The sequence below is a fragment of the Rhinopithecus roxellana genome, chromosome 12, assembly GCF_007565055.1.
Source record: "Rhinopithecus roxellana isolate Shanxi Qingling chromosome 12, ASM756505v1, whole genome shotgun sequence".
Taxonomy (NCBI): Eukaryota; Metazoa; Chordata; class Mammalia; order Primates; family Cercopithecidae; genus Rhinopithecus; species Rhinopithecus roxellana.
In genome coordinates this window covers 25,243,020-25,264,546 of record NC_044560.1, presented here as the reverse complement: position 1 = coordinate 25,264,546, position 21,527 = coordinate 25,243,020, and the positions used below count along the sequence as shown (strand labels likewise).

Genomic DNA, 21,527 nt, shown 5'->3' with positions numbered 1-21,527 from the left:
GACATGGTCGATATTTGTCGACTTCTCTCCCTGTTCTGCCCTTGGATTCCAAGCCCCTCTAACTAGCGTTGGGGCGTCCCCTCGTTGTCTAGCTTCTCACAGTTAGCAAGCTCCAGATGTGGACAGATGGGGGCTGGAACCCCTCTGGGCTCCAGTAAAACTTCAGTAAAACTTCAGTTTGTAGAATACTGAGGCCTGAGAAGTCCAAGTCTGAGCCTGCACATTCTCAGGCAGAGACAGTGGACAATGGGGGGGGGGGGTGTTTGAGGGGCGTGGGGGGAGATTTTTCCCTAGGTGGTTCATCCACCCCTGAGACAGGAAGACTCAGAGGAAGCGGGAATGGTTAGGGGAACCCTAATGGGAAAGAGGCTGGGGAGGGGCAAGGAACTCCAAGGGAAGAGAGAAGGACTTGGCCACAGCCCTGACTTTCCTGCTCCAGGTGAGAGCCTGGTCCTTTGTGAGGCCAGAGCTGCACTGGGGGTGGGAGGTCACCCCACCAAACCAGCTGAGGTCTGGTTTGCATGGTAGGGGTGCAGCTCTAACTGAAGGAAGGACCTGGAGGACAGGAAGAGGAAGTGGGGACTTGGGTCAGCAGCTATTAAGTGCACCTCCTCTGTGTCCCTGGTAAACTGTGGGAACCGTCAGGACACCCAGTGTATCCCCCAAGGCCTGACGTCCCTAGCACAGGCACATGTCATTAAATGGTTATTGATTGCACGAGGAAATGAATGAATGACTTAAGCTTCTTTGTAGACAAAATGATATGGTGAGATGGGCGGCCGTGGGAGTCAGACAGGCCTGGGTTTGAATCCAGTTCCTCTGCAGACTGGCCATGTGGTATTGGACAAGACATTGCTCAGAGCCTTAATTTCCCTATCTTTAAAACAGGGCTGAACCCACTGACCTCACAGGGGCTGTTAGAATACTGTTTACAAAGATTTCCAGCACATAGAAGATTCCTCCATGGATGCTGGCGGGCCTGCCATGATATAAAGTGGAAGAAGCACCATCAAGATCTTCAAGGTCATACGGTCTCACTATGGGAAGAAGGGGTGTGGGGTTAGGATTTACTCCTGGAAACTAGTTAACAATGAAAGGGGATCCATGTACCCGTAGAAATGGCGCTGATGTTGCCTCAAAGGAATTCAGTGGCTGGAGAGAGAGCTGAGATGGTTGGAAACTTGGAGAAGAGGGAGGAGCTTAAAGACTGGGTTGGGGGCTATTAGAAAGATAGAAAAAATGGGAGGTGGGCACAGAGGCTGGGATCTGTGGGACTAGGATTGTAGGAGCCTGCCTGGATTAAAACAGAAAATTTGTGTAGGGAGTGGTGGCACAGCTGAATATGAGGTTGGATGAAAGAGGTGGAGGAGAGACAGTAAGAAAGCCTTTAGAAATGGCCAGGTGCGGTGGCTCACCCCTGTAATCCCAACACTTTGAGAGGCTGAGGCGGGTGGATCACTTGAGGTCAGGAGTTCAAGACCAGTCTGGCCAATCTGGTGAAACCCCATCTCTACTAAAAATACAAAAATTAGCCGGGTGTGGTGGCGGCCGCCTATCATCCCAGCTACTAGGGAGGCTGAGGCAGGAGAATTGCTTGAACCCGGTAGGCAGAGGTTGCAGTGAGCCAAGATCACACCACTGCACTCCAGCCTGGGCAACAGAGCAAGACTCTGTCTCAAAACAAACAAACAAAAACAAAAAGAAGAAGAAGGCCAGGCGCGGTGGCTCACGCCTGTAATCCCAGCACTTTGGGAGGCCGAGGCGGGCGGATCATGAGGTCAGGACATCGAGACCATCCTGGCTAACGCGGTGAAACCCCATCTCTACTAAAAATACAAAAAATTAGCCGGGTGTCACGGTGGGCGCCTGTAGTCCCAGCTACTCTGGAGGCTAAGGCAGGAGAATGGCATGAACCCGGGAGGCGGAGGTTGCAGTGAGCCGAGATCGCGCCATTGCACTCTAGCCTGGGCGACTGAGCGAGACTCCGTCTCAAAAAAAAAAAAAAAAAAAAAAACAAGAAGAAGAAGAAAAGAAAAAGAAAAAAAAAAAAGAAAGGGTGTGTCCAGGGCAGGGTGTGGGTGCTTTGGTGAACTGCAGATTGCCACTGGAGACCTTGGGGCCCTGAGACAGATGGACAGATGTCCCCAGTTCCTGTTCCTTAGCTCCATTGAAGAACATGGAGTTTTCTTCTATAGCAGGAGCAGCTGTGACATTCTTGGACTCTCTTTAAAAGGCACATTAGTATTTTAAAGGCTCTGAGAAGTTGTACAGGAAAGAGCCTGTATCATTTTGCTTATCACAGCACTTTCCAAGGGCATTTAGCCTTGGAACCCCATGGAGCATCTCAAGGGACCAGTATGCCAAAGAATACCCTTTAGGAAATGTCGCAGACAGGGAAAGTGCCTGGGTTTTGGGATTCAACAGGCCATAGTTCAAATCCTCGTCTGCGACCTAGCAGGTGTTGGATCTTGGGCAAGTCTTGTGCCTTCCAGAGCCCCTTTTCCTCAGGGTCATTGTGAGAACTAGGAAAAGCATGTGGGTAAATGGCACGTGGCTAGCTCTCTGGTTTTGAGGCATGCCTCTCCTTGTGAGGCCTGGCCCCGCCTCTTCCCTCCAGCCACGCTGTCTACATTACAGGCTCCACATGGGCTCCTGAAGCAGCAGTTAGGTGATGGGCTTGGTGGGAAGCTTGATTGGATTTCTCCTGTAGGAGCACAGTAGCTGATGCCCCTCACTTGGCACCTGTGTTGGCCCTGGCATCATGGACAACAGAAACACCCAGATGTACACAGAGGGTAGAATCAAGGTTCCAGGGACCCAGCCAAGCCCTGGCCTGAGGATCACCATAAAGCGGGCTGGTGTTGAGCCCACCATACCAGGAGTCAGCCAGGTAGGGACCTGCACCCAATGTTCTGATCCATTCACTCCTAGCTGGCACCTTTCCCTTCCCCTGCCCAGGCTTCTTCCCCAGCTGCTTTAATTAAGACTCTGTTAAAAATGGACATAAAACCCAATTCAAACTGGATTAAGCAGAAAAGAGAATACATCAGTTTGGGTAACTGACAAATGCATTCATAGACTTCAGGTATGGCTAGATCAAGGTGCTAAATGAGTATCTCTTGGCTCTATGCTGCTCTGTGTTGGATTCATTCTCAGGCAAGCTCTCCCTGCAAGATGGCAGGGATTACCCTGGCCACTCGAAGATTACATCTTCCCATCTTACATACTCTGGTTTAGCATTCCAACAGGAAGTGAGCCTCTTTGCAATAGTTGAAGCAAGCCTCTAGCATCACTGTCATTGGCCCAGATTGTGGTTAGATGCTCATCCTTGAACCAGTCACCATGGCAGTGAGGAGTGGTCTAGATCTCTTGATACAATGGAGACGAGACAGAGGTGACAGGTGGCTCCACTGAGCCCCATGGGCTGAATGGAGAAGAGAAGCTTCCCAAAAACAATGCTGGCTTCTGTAACGGAAAGAGCTACAGGGTGAGCAAACTCAGAATTGCCTGCTTGCTCTTCTAGGTGCCTTCCATGGCCTCCAAACTCCCATTGCAGCCTCCAGCCCAGCTTTATTCTCCTGACAGCTACTCAGGGCTTCCCTCCATGCCCCTCCACAGCGCCCGGCCTGCATCCTAAGCTTCCATCACACCTCTCAGCCTCTTTCCATCAAATATGTTTCTTTTTTTTTTTTTTTTTTTTGAGATGGAGTCTCGCTCTGTCACCCAGGCTGGAGTGTAGTGGCCGGATCCTGGCTCACTGCAAGCTCCGCCTCCCAGGTTCACGCCATTCTCCTGCCTCAGCCTCCCCGAGTAGCTGGGACTACAGGCGCCCACCACCTCGCCTGGCTAGCTTTTTGTATTTTTTTTAGTAGAGACAGGGTTTCACCATGTTAGCCAGGATGGTCTCGATCTCCTGACCTTGTGATCTGCCCATCTCGGCCTCCCAAAGTGCTGGGATTACAGGCTTGAGCCACCGCGCCCGGCCAAATATGTTTGTTTGTTTGTTTGTTTGTTTGTTTGTTTTTGAGATGGAGTCTCGCTCTGTCGCCCAGGCTGGAGTGCAGTGGCCGGATCTCAGCTCACTGCAAGCTCCGCCTCCCGGGTTTACGCCATTCTCCTGCCTCAGCCTCCCAAGTAGCTGGGACTACAGGCGCCCGCCACCACGCCCGGCTATTTTTTTTTTTTTTTTGTATTTTTTTTAGTAGAGACGGGGTTTCACTGTGTTAGCCAGGATGGTCTCGATCTCCTGACCTCATGATCCGCCCGTCTCGGCCTCCCAAAGTGCTGGGATTACAGGCTTGAGCCACCGTGCCTGGCCTGTTTGTTTTTGAGACAGGCTCTCACTCTCTCACCCAGGCTGGAGTGCAGTGGCATGATCATGGCTCACTGCAGCTTTGAACTCCCAGGCTCAAGCAATCCTCCTGCCTCAGCCTCCTGAGTAGCTGGAACTATAGGTGTGGCATGTGCCATCACACCGAGCTAATTTTTTATTTTTTTGTAGAGACAAGGCTTTATCATGTTGCCCAGGCCGGTCTTGAACTCATGGGCTCAAGTGATCTGCCTGCCTCAGCCTCCCAAAGTGTTGGGATTATAAGGTGTAAGCCTCCGTGCCCGGCGTCTTTTTTTTTTTTTTAAGACAAGAGTCTTGTTCTGTCACCCAGGCTGGAGTGCAATGGTGTGATCTTGGCTCACTACAACCTCTGCCTCCTGGGTTCAAGCGATTTTCATCTAATTTTTTTGTATTTTTAGAAGAGATGGGATTTCACCATGTTGGACAGGCTGGTCTTAAACTCCTGACCCCAAGTGATCCACCCACCTCGGCCTCCCAAAGTGCTAAGATTACAGGTATGAGCCACCGCGCCCTGCCAGCCTCTTTTTGAATGTGCCAAGTAGCATGAACTGAAGAGCATAAAGAAGACCCCTCCTCCCCATCCAGTTTCCTCAGGGCCAAAGATATCACCATTTAAAAAGTCAGCCAGTCGGGCGCGGTGGCTCATGCCTATAATCCCAGCACTTTGGGAGGCTGAGGTGGATGGATCACCTGAGGTTAGGAATTCAAGACCACCCTGACCAACATGGAGAAACTCGGTCTCTAGTAAAAATACAAAATTAGCCTGGCATGGTGGCGCATGCCTGTAATCCCAGCAACTCGGGAGACTGAGGCAGGAGAATCACTTGAACCTGGGAGGTGGAGGTTGCGGTGAGCAGAGATTGCACCATTGCACTCCAGCCTGGGCAACAAGAGTGAAACTGTCTCAAAAATAAATAAAACAAACAAACAAATAAAATAAAATAAAAAGTCAGTCAGGTGCCATCATTCATGCCTGCAATCCCAACACTTTGGGAGACAGAGGTGGGTGGATTGCTTGAGCCCAGGAGTTACAGTCCAGCCTGGGCAACATAGTGAGACCCCCTCTCAAAAAAAAAAAAAAAAAAAAAAAGCCAGGTTCAGTGGCTCACGCTTGTGATCCCAGCATTTAGGGAGGCAGAGGTGGGAGGACAGCTTGAGTCTGGGAGTCCGAGACCTGCCTGGGCAATATAGCGAGACCCCATTCTCCACAAAAAGGAAAAGAAAAAAACGACCAAAAAAAAAGTCAACATGCCTTTAGGTATGTTCCCTGTAGCCTCTGTTATAAATCCTCGCTTTCCCTGGGGCAGGGAGAAGGCCTGGAGGGAGGAGGTTAGGACAGGAAGCTAGGAAGAGGAGGCTAGGAGAGAGGCTAGAGGTGAACATTCAGGGCTTCCTTCACCCACCCATTTATTTTTCCAACAAGCATCGTCATGGGGTCCCAGTCCCACCACTTACCCAGCTGTGTGACATTGGGCCCCTTGTCACTTCACCTCTTTGAGCCTCATTTGTTTTACGGTGAGGACTAACTGGTTAAATCCCTAGAAGGCACCTAGCACAGGCCCTGCCTCATAGTAGGTGCCTGTTAGTATTAGCTCACATCAGAATCTTGTATTATATCAAGGGCAATTAGTCAAGGCCATTTGTTTGGAGTTTGCTGACTCTGGTGATGCTTGGAGCTGGGTCTCAATCACTGGCTCCAGGTCACCCAGTAGGAGAGTGACAGACCATGATAGTGATCAAAACCCAGTTCAGGCCAGGCACAGTGGCTCATGCCTGTAAGCCCAGCACTTTGGGAGACTGAGACGGGTGGATCGCTTGAGGTCAGAAGTTCGAGACCGGCCTGGCCTACAAAAAATAAAATACAAAAATTAGTTGGGCATAGTGGCACACACCTCTAATCCCACCTACTCGGGAAGCTGAGGCACGAGAATTGCTTGAACCCAGCAGGTGAAGGTTGCAGTGAGCTAAGATCTCGCCACTGCACTCCGGCCTGGGCAACAGAGTGAAACTCTCTCTCAAAAAATGAAATAGAAACTCAGTTCAAACTACAGCCTGCGTTTTGAAGGCATGCGAATTGTCAAAGGCCTCTCTTGGACTTTGTGAGAGTCTTGAGGTCCCCCAGGGTGCTCTTTCAAGCTGTCGTTAGGGCAATCCCCTTGTCTCGGGTACTAATCTGGACTCCAGTTTGTACCAGAGCCTTAAGTGCTGAGCAACAGCAACAGCAGGGCCAGCCCCCATCTCTGCCTCTTGGTTCGTGCTCACCCCTCTCCAACAGCTTCCCCAGTCAGGCACGGGATCTCCCTATCCTTGAGGCCAGGAGAGTGCCCAGGGAGGAGTGGGAGGGATCGCTCCAGAATGGATACTCAATGCCAGCCCTCAAGCCAGTGCCATGGATATCTCTGTCCAGGTCATGTTTCCAGATGCTTCGGAAGTGGGCAGCAGGAAGCAGCTCTCATCAGCTGCAGGAGGGCCAGAGAAGGGGCCCAGACACAGAGACACATTCAAGGAGGGGCCTTCAGAGCTCAGGACACAGGAGCAGAGACCTCCAGCAAGACCAGGGTGAGCTGAGGGGCTTTCCAGAGAACAGGTCCAGGAGACAACGCCCTGTAGCCCACTTGCGAGGGAGAGAGAATGGAGAACTCCCAGGCCAAGGCAGCTCTACCTGCCACAGCACCTTGTCCTTCTCTTTCACTGCACCGGTTGCACTAAGGAGTTCGTGTTCACCTTTTGTCTGAACTCCCCCAACGAGACCACAAACATCTTTTATGTGTCTTGTTTGAGGAGCATCATGTACCTGGTTCAGCCTCAAAGCCCTCGTGCCTAGTACTATGCCTGACACATAGTAAATGTTCTATAAATATTGATTCACTAAGGCCGGGCGCAGTGGCTCACGCCTATAATCCCAGCAGTTTGGGAGGCCGAGGTGGGTGGATCACGAGGTCGGGAGATCGAGACCATCCTGGCGAACACAGTGACACTCCATCTCTACTGAAAATACAAAAAATTAGCCAGGCGTGGTGGTGGGCGCCTGTAGTCCCAGCTACTCTACTCAGGAGACTGAGGCAGGAGAATGGAGTGAACCCAGGAGGCGGAGCTTGCAGCGGGCCGAGATTGCACCACTATACTCCAGCCTGGGTGACAGAGTGAGACTGTCTTATAAAAAAAAAAAAAAATATATATATATATATATATATATATATATATATATAGATAGATAGATACACTGAATTAATAGAATAATGAACAAAAAAAGGTTGGGAGGCACAGGAACACATAAAAATATACATGTAATTGTTTTCTAAATTTTGTATATATTTTTAAATTTTTCTACAACAAGAATATATTCAAAAAGAGAAAATCAAGAGCGAGCCAAAGAAGGCAACGTGAAAGGTTTGGGTAACAGAAATAATAAAGACTAGCTGGCTTAGTTGGATTTGACTATAACCAGAAACTCCTAAATAGCCTCCTCCACAAGAAAAGTTAGGAAAGACAACTCAAGCCAGGTCTGAGACCCACTGAGACAACTACTGCATACCGTGCTGGTGGAAACAGAAACCATTTAGGCATACCTGTTTCATCAACGCGGCAATTTGTTTAAACTGCCTTGAAACTACCTTTATCCTCACCCATTTCTGGAAATAGACCATGAGGAAATAGTTGGTGATTCAGGCAGTTTTATGCACAAAGATTTTCACTGTCACATTATCTTAAATACTAATAAATTGGGCCGGGTGCAGTGGCTCACGCCTGTAATCCCAGCACTTTGGGAGGCCGAAGTGAGTGGATCACCTGAGGTCAGGAGTTCAAGAGAAGCCTGGCCAACATGGTGAAACCCCGCCTCTACTAAAACTACAAAAAAATAAATAAATACTAAAAAATTGGAAACCCCTGAAGCGCCCACACAATAGGGAAATGGTTAATGATGGTTATCTATAAAATATGGAATTTTATACATTTAATAAACGTAAAAAACATTATGAAGCATGTTTCTGAAGGATTTTTAGCATGGGAAAAATGTAGGCTATGATGTTAATTGAAGAAAGTAGACTAGGCCAGCCACAGTGGCTTACACCTGCAATGCCAGAACTTTGGGAGGTCAAGGTGGGAAGATCACCTGAGGTCAGGGATTTTAAACCAGCCTGGCCAACATGGCAAAACCCCATCTCTACTAAAAATATAAAATTAGCTGGGCTTGGTGGCACATGCCTGTAATCCCAGCTACTCGGGAGGCTAAGGCAGAAGAATCACTTGAACCCAGAAGGCGGAGGTTGCAGTGAGCCGAGATCACACCACTGCACTCCAGCCTGGGCAACAAGAGCGAAATTCCGTCTCAAAGAAAAAACAAAATATATATATATGTGTGTGTGTATGTGTGTGTGTGTGTGTGTGTGTGTGTATGTATGCAATGGCCAGGCACCATAGTTCACGCCTGTAATCTCAACACTTTGGGAGGTTGAAGTGGGAGGATTACTTAAGCCCAGGAGTTCAAGACCAGCCTGGACAACATTGTGAAACCCCATCTCTACAAAAAATATGATAAGATTAGCCAGGCATGGTGGCATATGCCTGTAGTCTCAGCTACTTGGGAGGCTAAGGCAGGAGGATTGCTTGAGCCCAGGAGGTGGAGGTTGCAGTGAGCCTGAGATCATGCCACTGCATTCCAACCTGGGTGACACAGCAAGACTCTGTCTCAAAAAATGTAAGTATACATATGCATAGGAAGAAGCTTGGAGGAAATACTCCAGAATACTAAAGTGAGATCAGATAGACACAGCTTCAAATTTTGAAGTTATCTTTAGCTTTATGACCTTAGGCTCAAATCTCTCGTCTTCAATGCATCCCAGTTCTGATTTTTGTTTCATTTTTTTTCCTGAAAAATAGTTTTAAAAAATACTATAAACCTTAAATTCTAGGCTGGACGCAATGGTGCACACCTCTAATCCCAGCACTTCGGGAGGCCGAAGTGGGAAGATTGCTTGAGCCCAGGAGTTCAAGACCAGCCTGGGCAACACAGTGAGACCTTGTCTCTACAAATAGTTTTGAAAGTTTAAATTTTAACTCCCCCAAACATTGACATCAAAGTATCTATGATTTGGGGAATTCCTGTGAGTCCTCCATTTGTCCTTCCAGGCATTAGGTATGCACCTATGGTATGCCTAACCCTATAGGAACATAGAACAGTGCCCCAGTCTGGGAGCTGAAGTGTCACTTTGTCTATTTGCTCCAGGAAGAAGCAGTCCTCTTGGGTCCCCCAGGAAGGGTCCCAGGAGCTGACAGCAGGCCAGGATCAGAGTGAGCTGGGGTTGCTGCCTTCCTGGGTTCCTGAAGGACCTGAAGGGCTGGGCTCCAGAAAGGAGATCGAGGGCCAGCAGAGGAGGCAACGGAACCAGGGAACCGGGGAGGATGAGCCTCCTGAGAGCTGCCAGGTACCCTCCTAGGAGATCTGGGAAGAAGGGTATGGAATGACCTACCACAGAGGAGGTGAAAGAGCCCCTCCCACCATGCCCTCCATTCTGGTGCATGTACCTGTAGTCCCAGCTACTTGGCAGGCTGAGGCAGGGGGATCCCTTGAGCCCAGAAGGTCAAGGCTGCAGTGAGCTGTGTTCAGGCCACTGCACTCCAGCCTGGGTTACAGAGTGTTTGCTCCCCTCTGTGCCCTGAAGATGTCAAGCACTCAGTCTGTGGGTCACTGGACTATTCCCCCAGCCTACATCACAAGCATTTAAGTCTTGTTTCCAGGCCGGGCGTGGTGGCTCACGCCCGTTAATCCCAGCACTTTTGGAGGCCAAAGCAGGCGGATCACCTGAGGTAGAGACCAGCCTGGCCAACATGGTGAAACCTCGTCTCTACTAAAAATATAAAATTAGCCAGGTGTGGTGGCGCATGCCTGTAATCCCAGCTACTCAGGAGGCCAAGGCAGGAGAATCACTTGAACGGGGGACGTGGAAGTTGCAGTGAGCTGAGATCGCGCCATTGCACTCCAACCTGGGTGATGAGAGCAAAACTCCGTCTCAAAAAAATAAATAAATAAAATAAAAATAAGTCTTGTTTCCAGAGTGGCCCCACGGTATGTCAGTGGGTGCAGCGGGGAGGGAGGAGGTGCCAGGTTCTGTATACAGATAATATTGGGACATGCTGAGTTTAACAAAGCCGAAACAGGTTTCTGTATGCTAGGATATCCTGGAAGCAGTTTACTAGCTGCTGAGCCTTTGTAAGATTTTGCAAGATACGATTAGAGGCCAGGCGCCGTGGCTTGTGCCTGTAATCCGAGCACTTTGGGAGGCTGAGGCGGGAGGATTGCTTGAGCCCAGGAGTTTGAGATCAGGGCAACACGGTGAAACCCCGTCCCTACAAAAAATACAAAAGTTAGCTGGATGTGGTGGCACATGTCTGTGGCCCCAGCTACCCCAGATACTGAGATGGGAGGATCCCCTGAGCCTGGGGTCAAGGTAGCAGTGAGCCAAGATCATACCACTGTGCTCCAGCCTGGGTGACAGAGTGAGACCTTGTCTCAAAAAAAAAAAAGATATGGTTAGAGTATATTGCTTTTCCCAAACTTATTTGACCACAAAATCTTTTTTTATTTTAAGTTTTTTTTTTTTTGAGACGGAGTCTCACTCTGTCACCCAGGTTGGAGTGCAGTGGCACGATCTCGGCTCACTGCAAGTTCTGCCTTCCAGGTTCACGCCATTCTCCTACCTCAGCCCCCAAGTAGCTGGGACTACAGGCACCCGCCACCATGCCTGGCTAATTTTTTTGTATTTTTAGTAGAGACAGGGTTTCACCATGTTAGCCAGGATGGTCTCAGTCTCCTGACTTTGTGATCCGCCTGCCTCAGCCTCCCAAAGTGCTGGGATTACAGGTGTGAGCCACCGCACCTGGCCTTGTAAGATTTATTTTTAACAGCTTCAGTGAGGTATAATTGGCATACACTTGCATATACTTCAAGTGTACAATTTAATGTTTTGACATATGTACACACCCACAAAACCATCCCCACAATCAAGAAAGCAAACATAGCCATCACTCCAACCATTTCCTCGTGCCCTTTCTCTTTTTTTTTTTTTTTTTTTTTGAGACGGAGTCTCGCTCTGTCGCCCAGGCTGGAGTGCAGTGGCACGATCTCGGCTCACTGCAAGCTCCGCCTCCCGGGTTCACGCCATTCTCCTGCCTCAGCCTCCTGAGTAGCTGGGACTACAGGCGCCCGCCACCGCGCCCGGCTAATTTTTTGTGTTTTTAGTAGAGACGGGGTTTCACCATGGTCTCAATCTCCTGACCTCGTGATCCGCCCGTCTCGGCCTCCCAAAGTGCTGGGATTACAGGCGTGAGCCACCGCGCCCGGCCTCCTCGTGCCCTTTCTCATCCCCCCTCCCACTAGTCTTCTATCCCCAGGCAACCACCAACTGTCACTATAGATTTGTTTGTATTTCATGGAATTTTACACAAATGGAATTGTACAGTGTACATTCTTTCTGTCTGGTTTCGTTCACTTCACATGACTATTTGAGATTTCATCTAGGCCGAGTGCAGTGGCTCAGCCTGTAATCCCAGCACTTTGGGAGGCTGAGGCGGGTAAATCACCTGAGGTCAGGAGTTCAGGACCAGCTTGGCCAACCTGGTGAAACCCCATCTCTACTAAAAATATAAAAACTAGCCAGGCGAGGCCGGGTGCGGTGGCTCACGCCTGTAATCCCAGCACTTTGGGAGGCCAAGGTGGGTGGATCACCAGGTCAGGAGATCAAGACCATCTTGGCTAACATGGTGAAACCCCATCTTTACCAAAAATATTTAAAAAAAGACCGGGCGCGGTAGCTCACACCTGTAATCCCAGCACTTTGGGAGGCCGAGGCGGGCAGATCACGAGGTCAGGAGATCGAGATCATCTTGGCTAACACAGTGAAACCCCGTCTCCTACTAAAAATACAAAGAAAATTAGCCAGGCGTGGCGGAGGGCGCCTGTAGTCCCAGCTACTCGGGAGGCTGAGGCAGGAGAATGGCGTGAACCCAGGAGGAGGAGCTTGCAGTGAGCCGAGATCGCGCCACTGCACTCCAGCCTGGGCAACTCAGCGAGACTCCATCTCAAAAAAATAAATAAATAAAAATAAAAATTAGCTGGGCATGGTGGCAGGCGCATGTAATCCCAGCTACTCAGGAGGCTGAGGCAGGAGCATCACTTGAACCCGGGAGGCAGAGGTTGCAGTGAGCCAAGATTGCGCCATTGCACTCCAGCCTGAAGGACAGAGCGAGACTCTGTCTCAAAAAAAAAAAAAAAGAGAGAGAAAAAGAAAGAGATTCATGTATTGTGTGTATCAACATGTTGTTCTTTTTGTTGCTCAGTAATATTTCCATTCTATGGATATACCACAATATACCACATTTCTTTTCTTTGTTTTCTTTTCTTTTCTTTCTTTTTTTTTTTTTTGACATGGAGTCTTGCCCTATTGCCCAGGCTGGAATGCAGTGGTGTGATCTTGGCTCACTGCAACCTCTGCCTCCCGGGTTCAAGTGATCCTCCCACCTCAGTCTCCTGAGTGGCTGGGATTACAGGCACACACCACCACGCCCAGCTAATTTTTGTATTTTTAGTAGAGACAGGGTTTCACCATGTTGGCCAGGCTGGTCCCGAACTCCTAACCTCATGTGATCCACCCACTTAGGCCTTTATTTATTTATTTATTTATTTATTTATTTATTTATTTAAGAGACAGAGTCTCACTCTGTCTCCCAGGCTAGAGTGCAGTGGTGTGATCATGGCTTATTGCAACCTCCACCTCCTGGGTTCAAGTGATTCTCATGCCTCAGCCTCCCAAATAGCTGAGATTACAGGCATGAGCCACCATGCCTAGCTAATTTTATATTTTTAGTAGAGATGGAATTTCGCCATATTGGCCAGGCTGGTCATGAATTCCTGACTTCAAGTGATCCACCTGCCCCTCGGCCTCCCAAAATTCTGAGATTGCAGGTGTGTGCCACCACGCCTGGCCAAAACCCCTCTTTTTAAGGAGCCTTGTGAAGGATTCTTATTCTTTGAAACATCCCTTGGAAAATCCCATTTAAGGCTGGGCGTGGTGGCTCATGCCTGTAAATCCCAGCACTTCGGGAGGCTGAGGCAGGAGGAATACTTGAGCCCAGGAGTTCAAGACCAGCCTGAGCAACATAGTGAGACCTCATCTCTACCAAAAATTTAAAAATATCAGCCAGGCGTGGTGATAGATATCTGTAGTCCCAGCCACTTGGGAGGCTGAAGCAGGGGGATCCCTTGAGCCTAGGAGGTTAAGGCTGCAATGAGCTGTGTTCGTGCCACTGTACTCTAGCCTGGGTGACAGAGTGAGACTTGTCTCAAAAAAGAGAAAAAAATAACACACACACACACACACACACACACACACACACACACACACACAAGAAAATCCTATTTAAAGGGGATCTTCTCAATTTTCCATGCTCTCATTCCACTCCCGCAGGGAAGTGTGGTTCTTTGGGTAGGCCACGCCTTCTCTGGGCTTCGATTTCTTCACCCCTCAAAATGTAGGAGTACCTGTGCTGCCTTCTAGGGGCACTGGGAGAATTAAGTAAGATGACGCCTGAAGTGCTGGGATCCTAGTAAGCGTGTCGTAACTGGTGTCCAGTTCACCTGGAGCTTTGAGGTTCACCTGGGAACCAGGATGGAGCTCCCCAGCCTTAGTGTCCTTGTCCTCGGCAGGGCCCCGGATATCAATCCACCCTCGGTCACCAGGCAGACATGGTGCAGCCAGCAGAGCCTTGCTGCCCCTTGGCCGGCCGTGGCCAGCCTCTGGGAGACAAGCGCCCCAAGGAGGCAGATGTGCCACACATCAGGCCACAGGAGGCTCCGCCAGAGCCCAGCCCAGGGGTACATGGGGACAGCTCTCAGGAAGCAATGCCCCCAATGTCCATGGTGGCTCCAGAGGAAAAGATAGCCAGCTCCTTCCTGCCATCCACGCCTGGACCTACAAAAACAAAAGGAAGGTAAGTCACCCTCCAGTGCCATCCCCTGCCCCCAACAAGGATGCCCTTCTGCTGAGTTTCAGGTGAGGTGAATTCTAGTCCAGACTGCTCCTGACCCGGTAGAGGACCTTGGGCAAGTCATGCTCCCCTGGGTCTCAATTTCCCCATCTGTGTAACGGCTGGAATACCAGAATTCTTGGTTCCGTGAGCCTGTATACATGAGGATGTGGGGAAATAAGGAGCCCCCTGAAATGAGAAGGCCAAGGGGATGAGGCTGGGGTGGAACTGAGTGTCCTCGGGGCTGAGAGGGGAGGGTAGCGGGGCAAACCTTCAGCTGAGCCCTTCTCCCACCTGCGGGTTTCTCCTCTATTCAGGGGTGAGGCTGTGGAGACCCAGCCAGCACCGGGGCCTCTTCCTCCACCAGTAAGTAGGGCCATAATGGGAATGGGGACAGGCTGTGTAGGGGAAGGGCAGGGGGGATCAGGAGGAGGAAAAGGGCAGAGGCAGATATGGCATGTCAAAACCCTATTTGGAGTCAAACTGAAGAAGGTGTGTGTGGCTGTGTGTGAAAGTGCACATGGATGTGCACACGTGTGTGTGTGTGCCTGTGTGTGTATTCTGAGTGGGCGTCAAGAATGCTCCTATGCTCTGGAGCCCTTGGGTCCATCCCAGGTGGTGGCTTCTTCCACATCAGCATGGATTTCTTCCACCCATTTGCCCTCGGCCACAGCCACACAATCCAAAGTGTCCCTGAACACCTGGGAGGCTTCCCCAACCTCTCCCAGACACCCTCCCCACCCCCGGCTCTGCCACTTCCTAGTTCTTTGACCTGACCCGGCAACCTGCAAATACACAGTCACTAGCATGCCCTGCCAGCACCTGCCCTGTCTCATCCTGCTGTGTTCATTGGCAAAACCCCACCCTGGCTAAACCCACCCAGCCTTGTACCCATGTTGAGCAGCTCAACGCGGCTGGAGAACATCCTGTCTTGTTGATGAGTTTCACTTTCAAGCAGTAACCACTCATGCCAGGTGCTGCTGGCAAGTCTCACTTTTCCATGGCCACACCGCCCTCCCCTCTGCTCCAGGTTATCATTTCACAACAGCATCCTCCGTGCCCCTCATCTCACCTGTGTGTCACTGACAAACAGAAGCATCAGATGAGAAGCATTCCCAAACCCACCACACTCCCTGCCTTGATTTGGCTGCAATGGGAGCTGTGAAGATGGGCCCCAGGTCCCATGGCTGTCTCCCCACTTATTCATTAGCTCTCGTCCCCTCCCCCACCACATGATCCCTCTCTGCATTACTACGGGATGAGTCCATCAGCATACAAACATGGCTTAGCCTCCACAATATCAAAAGCTGCCTTTCTTTATTTTTTTTCCTTTTTTTTTTCTTTTTTTTTTTTTTTTTTTTTTGAGACAGAACCTCTGTTGCCCAGGCTGGAGTGCAGTGGTGTGATCATGGCTCACTGCAACCTCCACCTCCCGGGTTCAAGCTAGTCTCAGCCTCCTGAGTAGCTGGGACTACAGGCGTGCACCAGCATGCCCCACATCAAAAGCCATCTTTCTTTGCTCCCCTTTGCAGCATCATCCCTCAATAATTGTCCCCCTCACCTCCTCTGCTTGTCTTTTCTCAACACCTCCCCATATGAGAGCTTTTATCGGGGTCTCCATAATCTCCATCTGGCTTATCAAATGGAAAAGCTCTGTCCTTACAGAGCCCACCTCAAAACAGCAGAAGACACAGCGGCTCCCTCTCTTCTTCTCAATGCTGCCTTCTGCAGGCTCTGTGACAGCCCCACTTTGATTCTCCTCCCATGTCACTAGCGACTCCTTCTCAGTCTCCCTCCCTAGTTCCTCCTCATCTTCTCCACCCTCAGGGCTCCGCGCTCTGGTCTCCCATCTCCATTCTCTGCCTGGATGATCTCATTCGGTCCCTCTGATGATTCCCAAATCCACATCTTCAGGCGAGACTTTGCCTTTTTTTTTTTTAATTGACACAGGCTAGAGTGTCAATGTCGCCCAGGCTGGAGTGCAGTGGTACAGTCTCAGCTCACTGCAACCTCTGTCTCTGAGATTCAAGCGATTCTCTTGCCTCAGCCTCCCGAGTAGGTGGGATTACAGGCACGCACCACCTCACCTGGCTAATTTTTGTATTTTTAGTAGAGACGGGGTTTCACCATATTGGCCAGGCTGCTCTCGAACTCCTTACCTCAGGTGATCCGCCCACCATGGCCTCCCAAAGTGCTCAGATTACAGGCATGAGCCACCGCACCCAGTCATAGACCTTGCTTTTAAATTCCATGTTCACATATACAATGGTCTACTTGAATTCCCTCTGGCTGGCTAATTCACTTCTCAAACATGACCACAGCAGTCTTCTTCAGTCCAGCAAATGACACTGCCTTTCTCACCCAAGGGGCTCAGGCAACCCAGCTCAAAATCACCTGATTCCTCCTTTTCTCTCGATAATCCTTTCACGTGTGTCAACAAGCCCTGTTTAGTGCTACCTACAAAATAAATCCTGAATCCGTCCCTTCTTTCCACCCCCTCTTTCATTACCCTAGTCCAAGCCTCATCTTCTTAGAATAAGATCCAAAATCTTCACCAAGATCCATAAAGCCCTATGTCTAGCCACTCTGGTCTGACCTCCAGCCTTTGAATATGCTAAGCCTAGTCTCACCTCAGGGCCTTTGAGTGTGCCTGTGCCTGAACTCCTCCCCATAGACAGTCTAATGGCTAACTCTTTTGAGTCATTCACTTTTCAGTTTCGACATCAGTTTTTCCACAAGGCCTTCCCTGGCCAGCCGATCTCAAGGAACCTGTCAGCCACACTCTGCTTATCACATTGCCCTGTTTTATTGTCTTTGTAGTACTTTCTCCCTCTGACATGATCTTTAAGTTGTCAACCTATTCATCATCTAGAACACAAGCTCCCTGAGGGCAGCCTCGCTAATTGACTTACCCTCTGTGTTTTGTCCCTCAAACAATGCCCAGCACATGGTAGGTACTCAACAGGAATGTGGTGAATAAATGAATGGATGGGAATAAGACAAGGTACCTCTCTGAACTGGTGAGAAGTCAGGTGAGAAATAGGAACTAGGCTGGATGCGGTGGCTTATGCCTATAATCCCAGCACTTTGGGAGGCCGAGGTGGGTGGGTCACCTGAGGTCAGGGGTTCGGGACCTGCCTGGCCAAAATACAAAAATTAGTCAGGCATGGTGGCGTGCACCTGTAGTCCCAGCTACTCAGGAGGCTGAGGCAGGAGAATCGCTTGAACCTGTGAGGCAGAGGATGCAGTGAGCCAAGATCGCACCACTGCACTCCATCCCGAGCAACAGAGCATGACTCTGTCTTGGAAAAAAAAAAGAGAGAGAGAGAAATAAGAACTATTCCTTGCCTGTGCGTTTCCACCTTTTCCCCATCCCTACCCCATGCACAGAGTGGGCTGGATACTGTGGGGGAGAAGAGGAGAGGGCACAATTTGGCTCCGCAAGTACATACTGAGTCTCTGTGGCATACCAGGCCCAGTGCTTGGAGGGAAAGGACAAGGAAAGCCGAGGAGGGTCCCTGCTCCCTGCTCCGGAGGATGCAGCTGAGCTGGTGGCACCACAAGAGATGAGAGTCCTGGACAGGAGGTCCTGCAGGCACTCAGAGGAGCCCTGGGACCATTGGGTAGCTTTCTGGAGAGGGGGGACTGATATTAGACTATACAGAGGGAATGGAATACGGACAGAGCCAGGGAGTAGAAAGGGGAGTAGCCAGGGATGGGTGCAGTGGCTCACGCCTGTAATCCGAGCACTTTGGGAGGCCGAGGCAGGTGGATCACTTGAGGTTAGAGTTCGAGACCAGCTTGGCCAACACGGGGAAATCCCGTCTCTACTAAAAATACAAAAAAATTAGCCAGGCATGGTGGCAGGCACCTATAATCCCAGCTACTCAGGGGGCCGAGGCAGGAGAATCACTTGAACCCGGGAGGCAGAGGCTGCAGTGAGCTGAGATGGCGCCATCGCACCCTAGCCTGGGGGACAAGAGCGAGACTTTGTCTCAAAAAAAAAAAAAACCCACAAAAAATTAGCTGGGCATGGTGGCAGGTGCCTGTAGTCCCGGCTACTCGGGAGGCTGAGGCAGGAGAATCACTTGAACCCAGGAGGCAGAGACTGCAGTGAGCTGAGATCGTGCCATTGCACTCCAGCCTAGGCAGCGAATGAAACTCCATCTCAAAAAAAAAAAAAAGCAAAGAAAAGAAAGGGCAGCCAGGCAGCAGCAGACCCATCACAAGGAAAGTTACAGAGATAGGAAAGAAGGTGAATGAAGATTGACAATGGAGGGCCATCATCTGGGCCTCATGGGACAAGCATATTGGATACGATGGTCAGAGCGGCTGAAAAGCTAGGCTGGCTGTGATACGAAGCATCCAGTATGTGAGGCAGGCTCACCATGTACTGGTTACCAACTTGTCTGAGTCCAGTGAGGCAGAATATCCATACATACATGTTATATAAAACGGGTTTATTACTAAAGATGGGCAGCAAAGGACAACAGAAGCATGGGATCCACTGTGAGCCTGGCCCCCAAGGCTCAGGAAAGCTGTCTGGGGCAGAGGGAGTCTTGTCTACATGTGCCCCACTTGCTGAGGGACCCCAGAAAGCAGCTCACCCTGGGTTTTATACTTCAAGGTGACATGCTTTGCTGGGCTAAAGCCTTGAAGGCTGTCCTACTTCTGGGGCTCAGGGGAGTGGAACAGATAGATCCTGGGGGTGTTGCGGCCAGTCCCTCTCTATCTTAGGATATTGCATTCCCAGCATATTCTTTAACTATATAATCTTCAGAACTATATAATTCTTTAACTACATAATCGTTTTTAACAAGTGAAAAATGAGAGAGAACTAGGTGGGTCTAAGGCCCACCTGCACCCGGAGACCCATCCTGCACAGTCCTAGAGTGGAGCATTTGGCCTTAGCACTCTAATGTCCCTCTTAACACCTTGCACAAAGCTAGAAGAATAAATACTAGATTAGAGCATCCCGAGGCTGGGGACTAGGCACCCCTGTATCCACGTGACTGCACATGTGGCACAGGTGGATGAAGGGATGGGCGTGACGGTCACAGGGAGCCCCCGCAGGCTCAGGGGTAGCAGGGCAGTGACACAAGAGCTGCACAGAGGTCAACCCAGTAGTCTGTGCAGGACACGTGGTGCCAGGTCGAAGGGGCTCAGAGAAGGCAGGAGGAGGAATCCAGGTGTGTAAGGGCTAGAGAAGCTGGAAGGAAAGATGTCAGGGGCTTGGCACCATTATTCACCCATAGGCTGAGTGCCTGCTGGGAGCAGAGCTTGGTGCGGGGTCCTGAAATAATAGGACATATTCTGAGACAGACCCCTACCCACCTTGGGGCTCAGAGTCTGTGTCTGCGACAGGGGCAGAGGCCTCGGACTTCGGAAGCCCTGTAGTCGCCAGAGGGCCAACATGACAGTGAGGCTGGATTCATGGCCACCATCTTGGGCCCCCAATATCACAATGGAGTGGGAGCCCCAGAACTGCCTTTTTTTTTTTTTCTTTTTTGAGACAGGGTCACATTCTGTCGCCCATGCTAGAGTGCAATGGCACAATCTTGGCTCACTGCAGCCTCCGCCTCCTGGGCTCAAGTAATCCTCCCACCTCAGCCCCTTCAAGTAGCTGGTAGTACAGGCGTGAGCCACCATGCCTGGCTAATTTTTGTGTTTTCTGTAGAGACAGGGTTCCACCATGTTGCCCAGGCTGTTCTCAAACTCCTGAGCTCAAGCGATCCACCTGCCTCAGCATCCCGAAGTGTTAGGATTACAGGCATGAGCCACCGCGCCCAGCCCAGAACTGCTTTTGATTGCTAGTTTGTTTTAGGCTTCACAGAAATTGAGCATTTGCCTTTAATTCAGGAAAACAATTAAAGGAGTTCTTGGCATGGGAAAATCGGGTCTCCTTTCTAGGCTTCAGAATACTCAACTAGAATTTTTTTTTTTTTTTTTTTTTTTTTTTTGAGATGGAATTTTGCTCTTGTTGCCCAGGCTGAAGTTGCAATGGTGTGATCTCAGCTCACCTCAACCTCCGCCTCCCAGGTTTAAACAATTCTCCTGCCTCAGCCCTCCCCAGTAGCTGGAATTACAGGCATGTGAAAAACACCCAGCTAATTTTGCATTTTTAGCAGAGACGGGGTTTCTCCATGTTGGTCAGGCTGGTCTCAAACTCCCTACCTCAGGTGATCTCAAACTCCCTACCTCAGGTGATCCACCCGCCTCAGCTTCCCAAAGTGCTGGGATTACAGGTTGAATTATTTTCAACCCTACTGCTTGCTAAGCGTCTACTCTGTCCAAGTGCTTTATTTACATTATCTTGCTTCTCAGACGTCACTGAGAAAAGTGAAATAATCAGTGTTTAGTTAACATACATATTGAGGACGACATACCAAACACAGTTGTGAAACTGGTGACTTCATAGTGAATGGAGCTCGTGACCTAGTTGGCGGAAAGTCTAGACCATTACATGTCAACAAATAAATACAGTTTAGGCCGGGTGCAGTGGCTTACGCCTGTAATCCCAACACTTTGAGTGGCTGAGGTGGGCAGATCACTTGAGGCCAGGAGTTTGAGACCAGCCTAGGCAACATGGCAAAACCCCGTCTCCACTAAAAATACAAAAAAATTAGCCGGGCTGTGGTGGCGCACACCTGTGATCCCACCTACTTGGGAGGCTGAGGCATGAGAATCACTTGAACCCGGGAGGCAGAAGTTACAGTGAGCCAAGATCATGCCACTGCACTCCAGCCTGGGAGACAGAACAAGACTCTGTCTCAAAAAAAAAAAAAAAAAAAAAAAAAAAAAAAAAGACTCTAGGCTCACACTCATCAGGACGACTGCTATAACAAGAAAAAAAAAAAAACAGAAAATAACAAATGTTGACAAGGAAACTGGAACACCTATGTACTGCTGGTGGAAATGGAAAATGGTACAGCTACTGTGGTAAACATGTGGTAAACATGATGGTAAACATGTGGTAAACATGATAGGCCTGCATGGTGGCTCACACCTGTAATCCCAGCACTTTGGGAAGTCGAGGCGGGCAGATCGCTTGCGGTCAGGAGTTCAAGACCAGCCTGGCCAATATGGCAAAACCCTGTCTCTACTAAAAATACAAAAATTAGCCAGGCGTGGTGGCACGCACCTGTAGTTCCAG

At 49.9% G+C, this 21,527-nt stretch overlaps 1 protein-coding gene across 3 annotated transcripts in view; it reads left to right on the top strand.

Moving 5' to 3' along the window:
- The window catches only part of SPATA21 (spermatogenesis associated 21), a 48,715-nt gene that overhangs the window by 3,700 nt on the left and 23,488 nt on the right, over positions 1 to 21,527 (top strand). The window contains exons 1-5 of one of the 3 annotated variants that reach the window (XM_030942627.1): positions 2,762 to 2,890; positions 6,759 to 6,910; positions 9,579 to 9,777; positions 14,055 to 14,338; positions 14,692 to 14,740. In XM_030942627.1, the coding sequence (XP_030798487.1) occupies positions 2,762 to 2,890; positions 6,759 to 6,910; positions 9,579 to 9,777; positions 14,055 to 14,338; positions 14,692 to 14,740 (813 nt within the window). Of the gene's footprint in view, positions 1 to 888; positions 1,024 to 2,710; positions 2,891 to 6,758; positions 6,911 to 9,578; positions 9,778 to 14,054; positions 14,339 to 14,691; positions 14,741 to 21,527 lie in introns of those variants that run through there. The other 2 variants (XM_030942628.1, XM_030942629.1) reach the window with 2 other exon arrangements.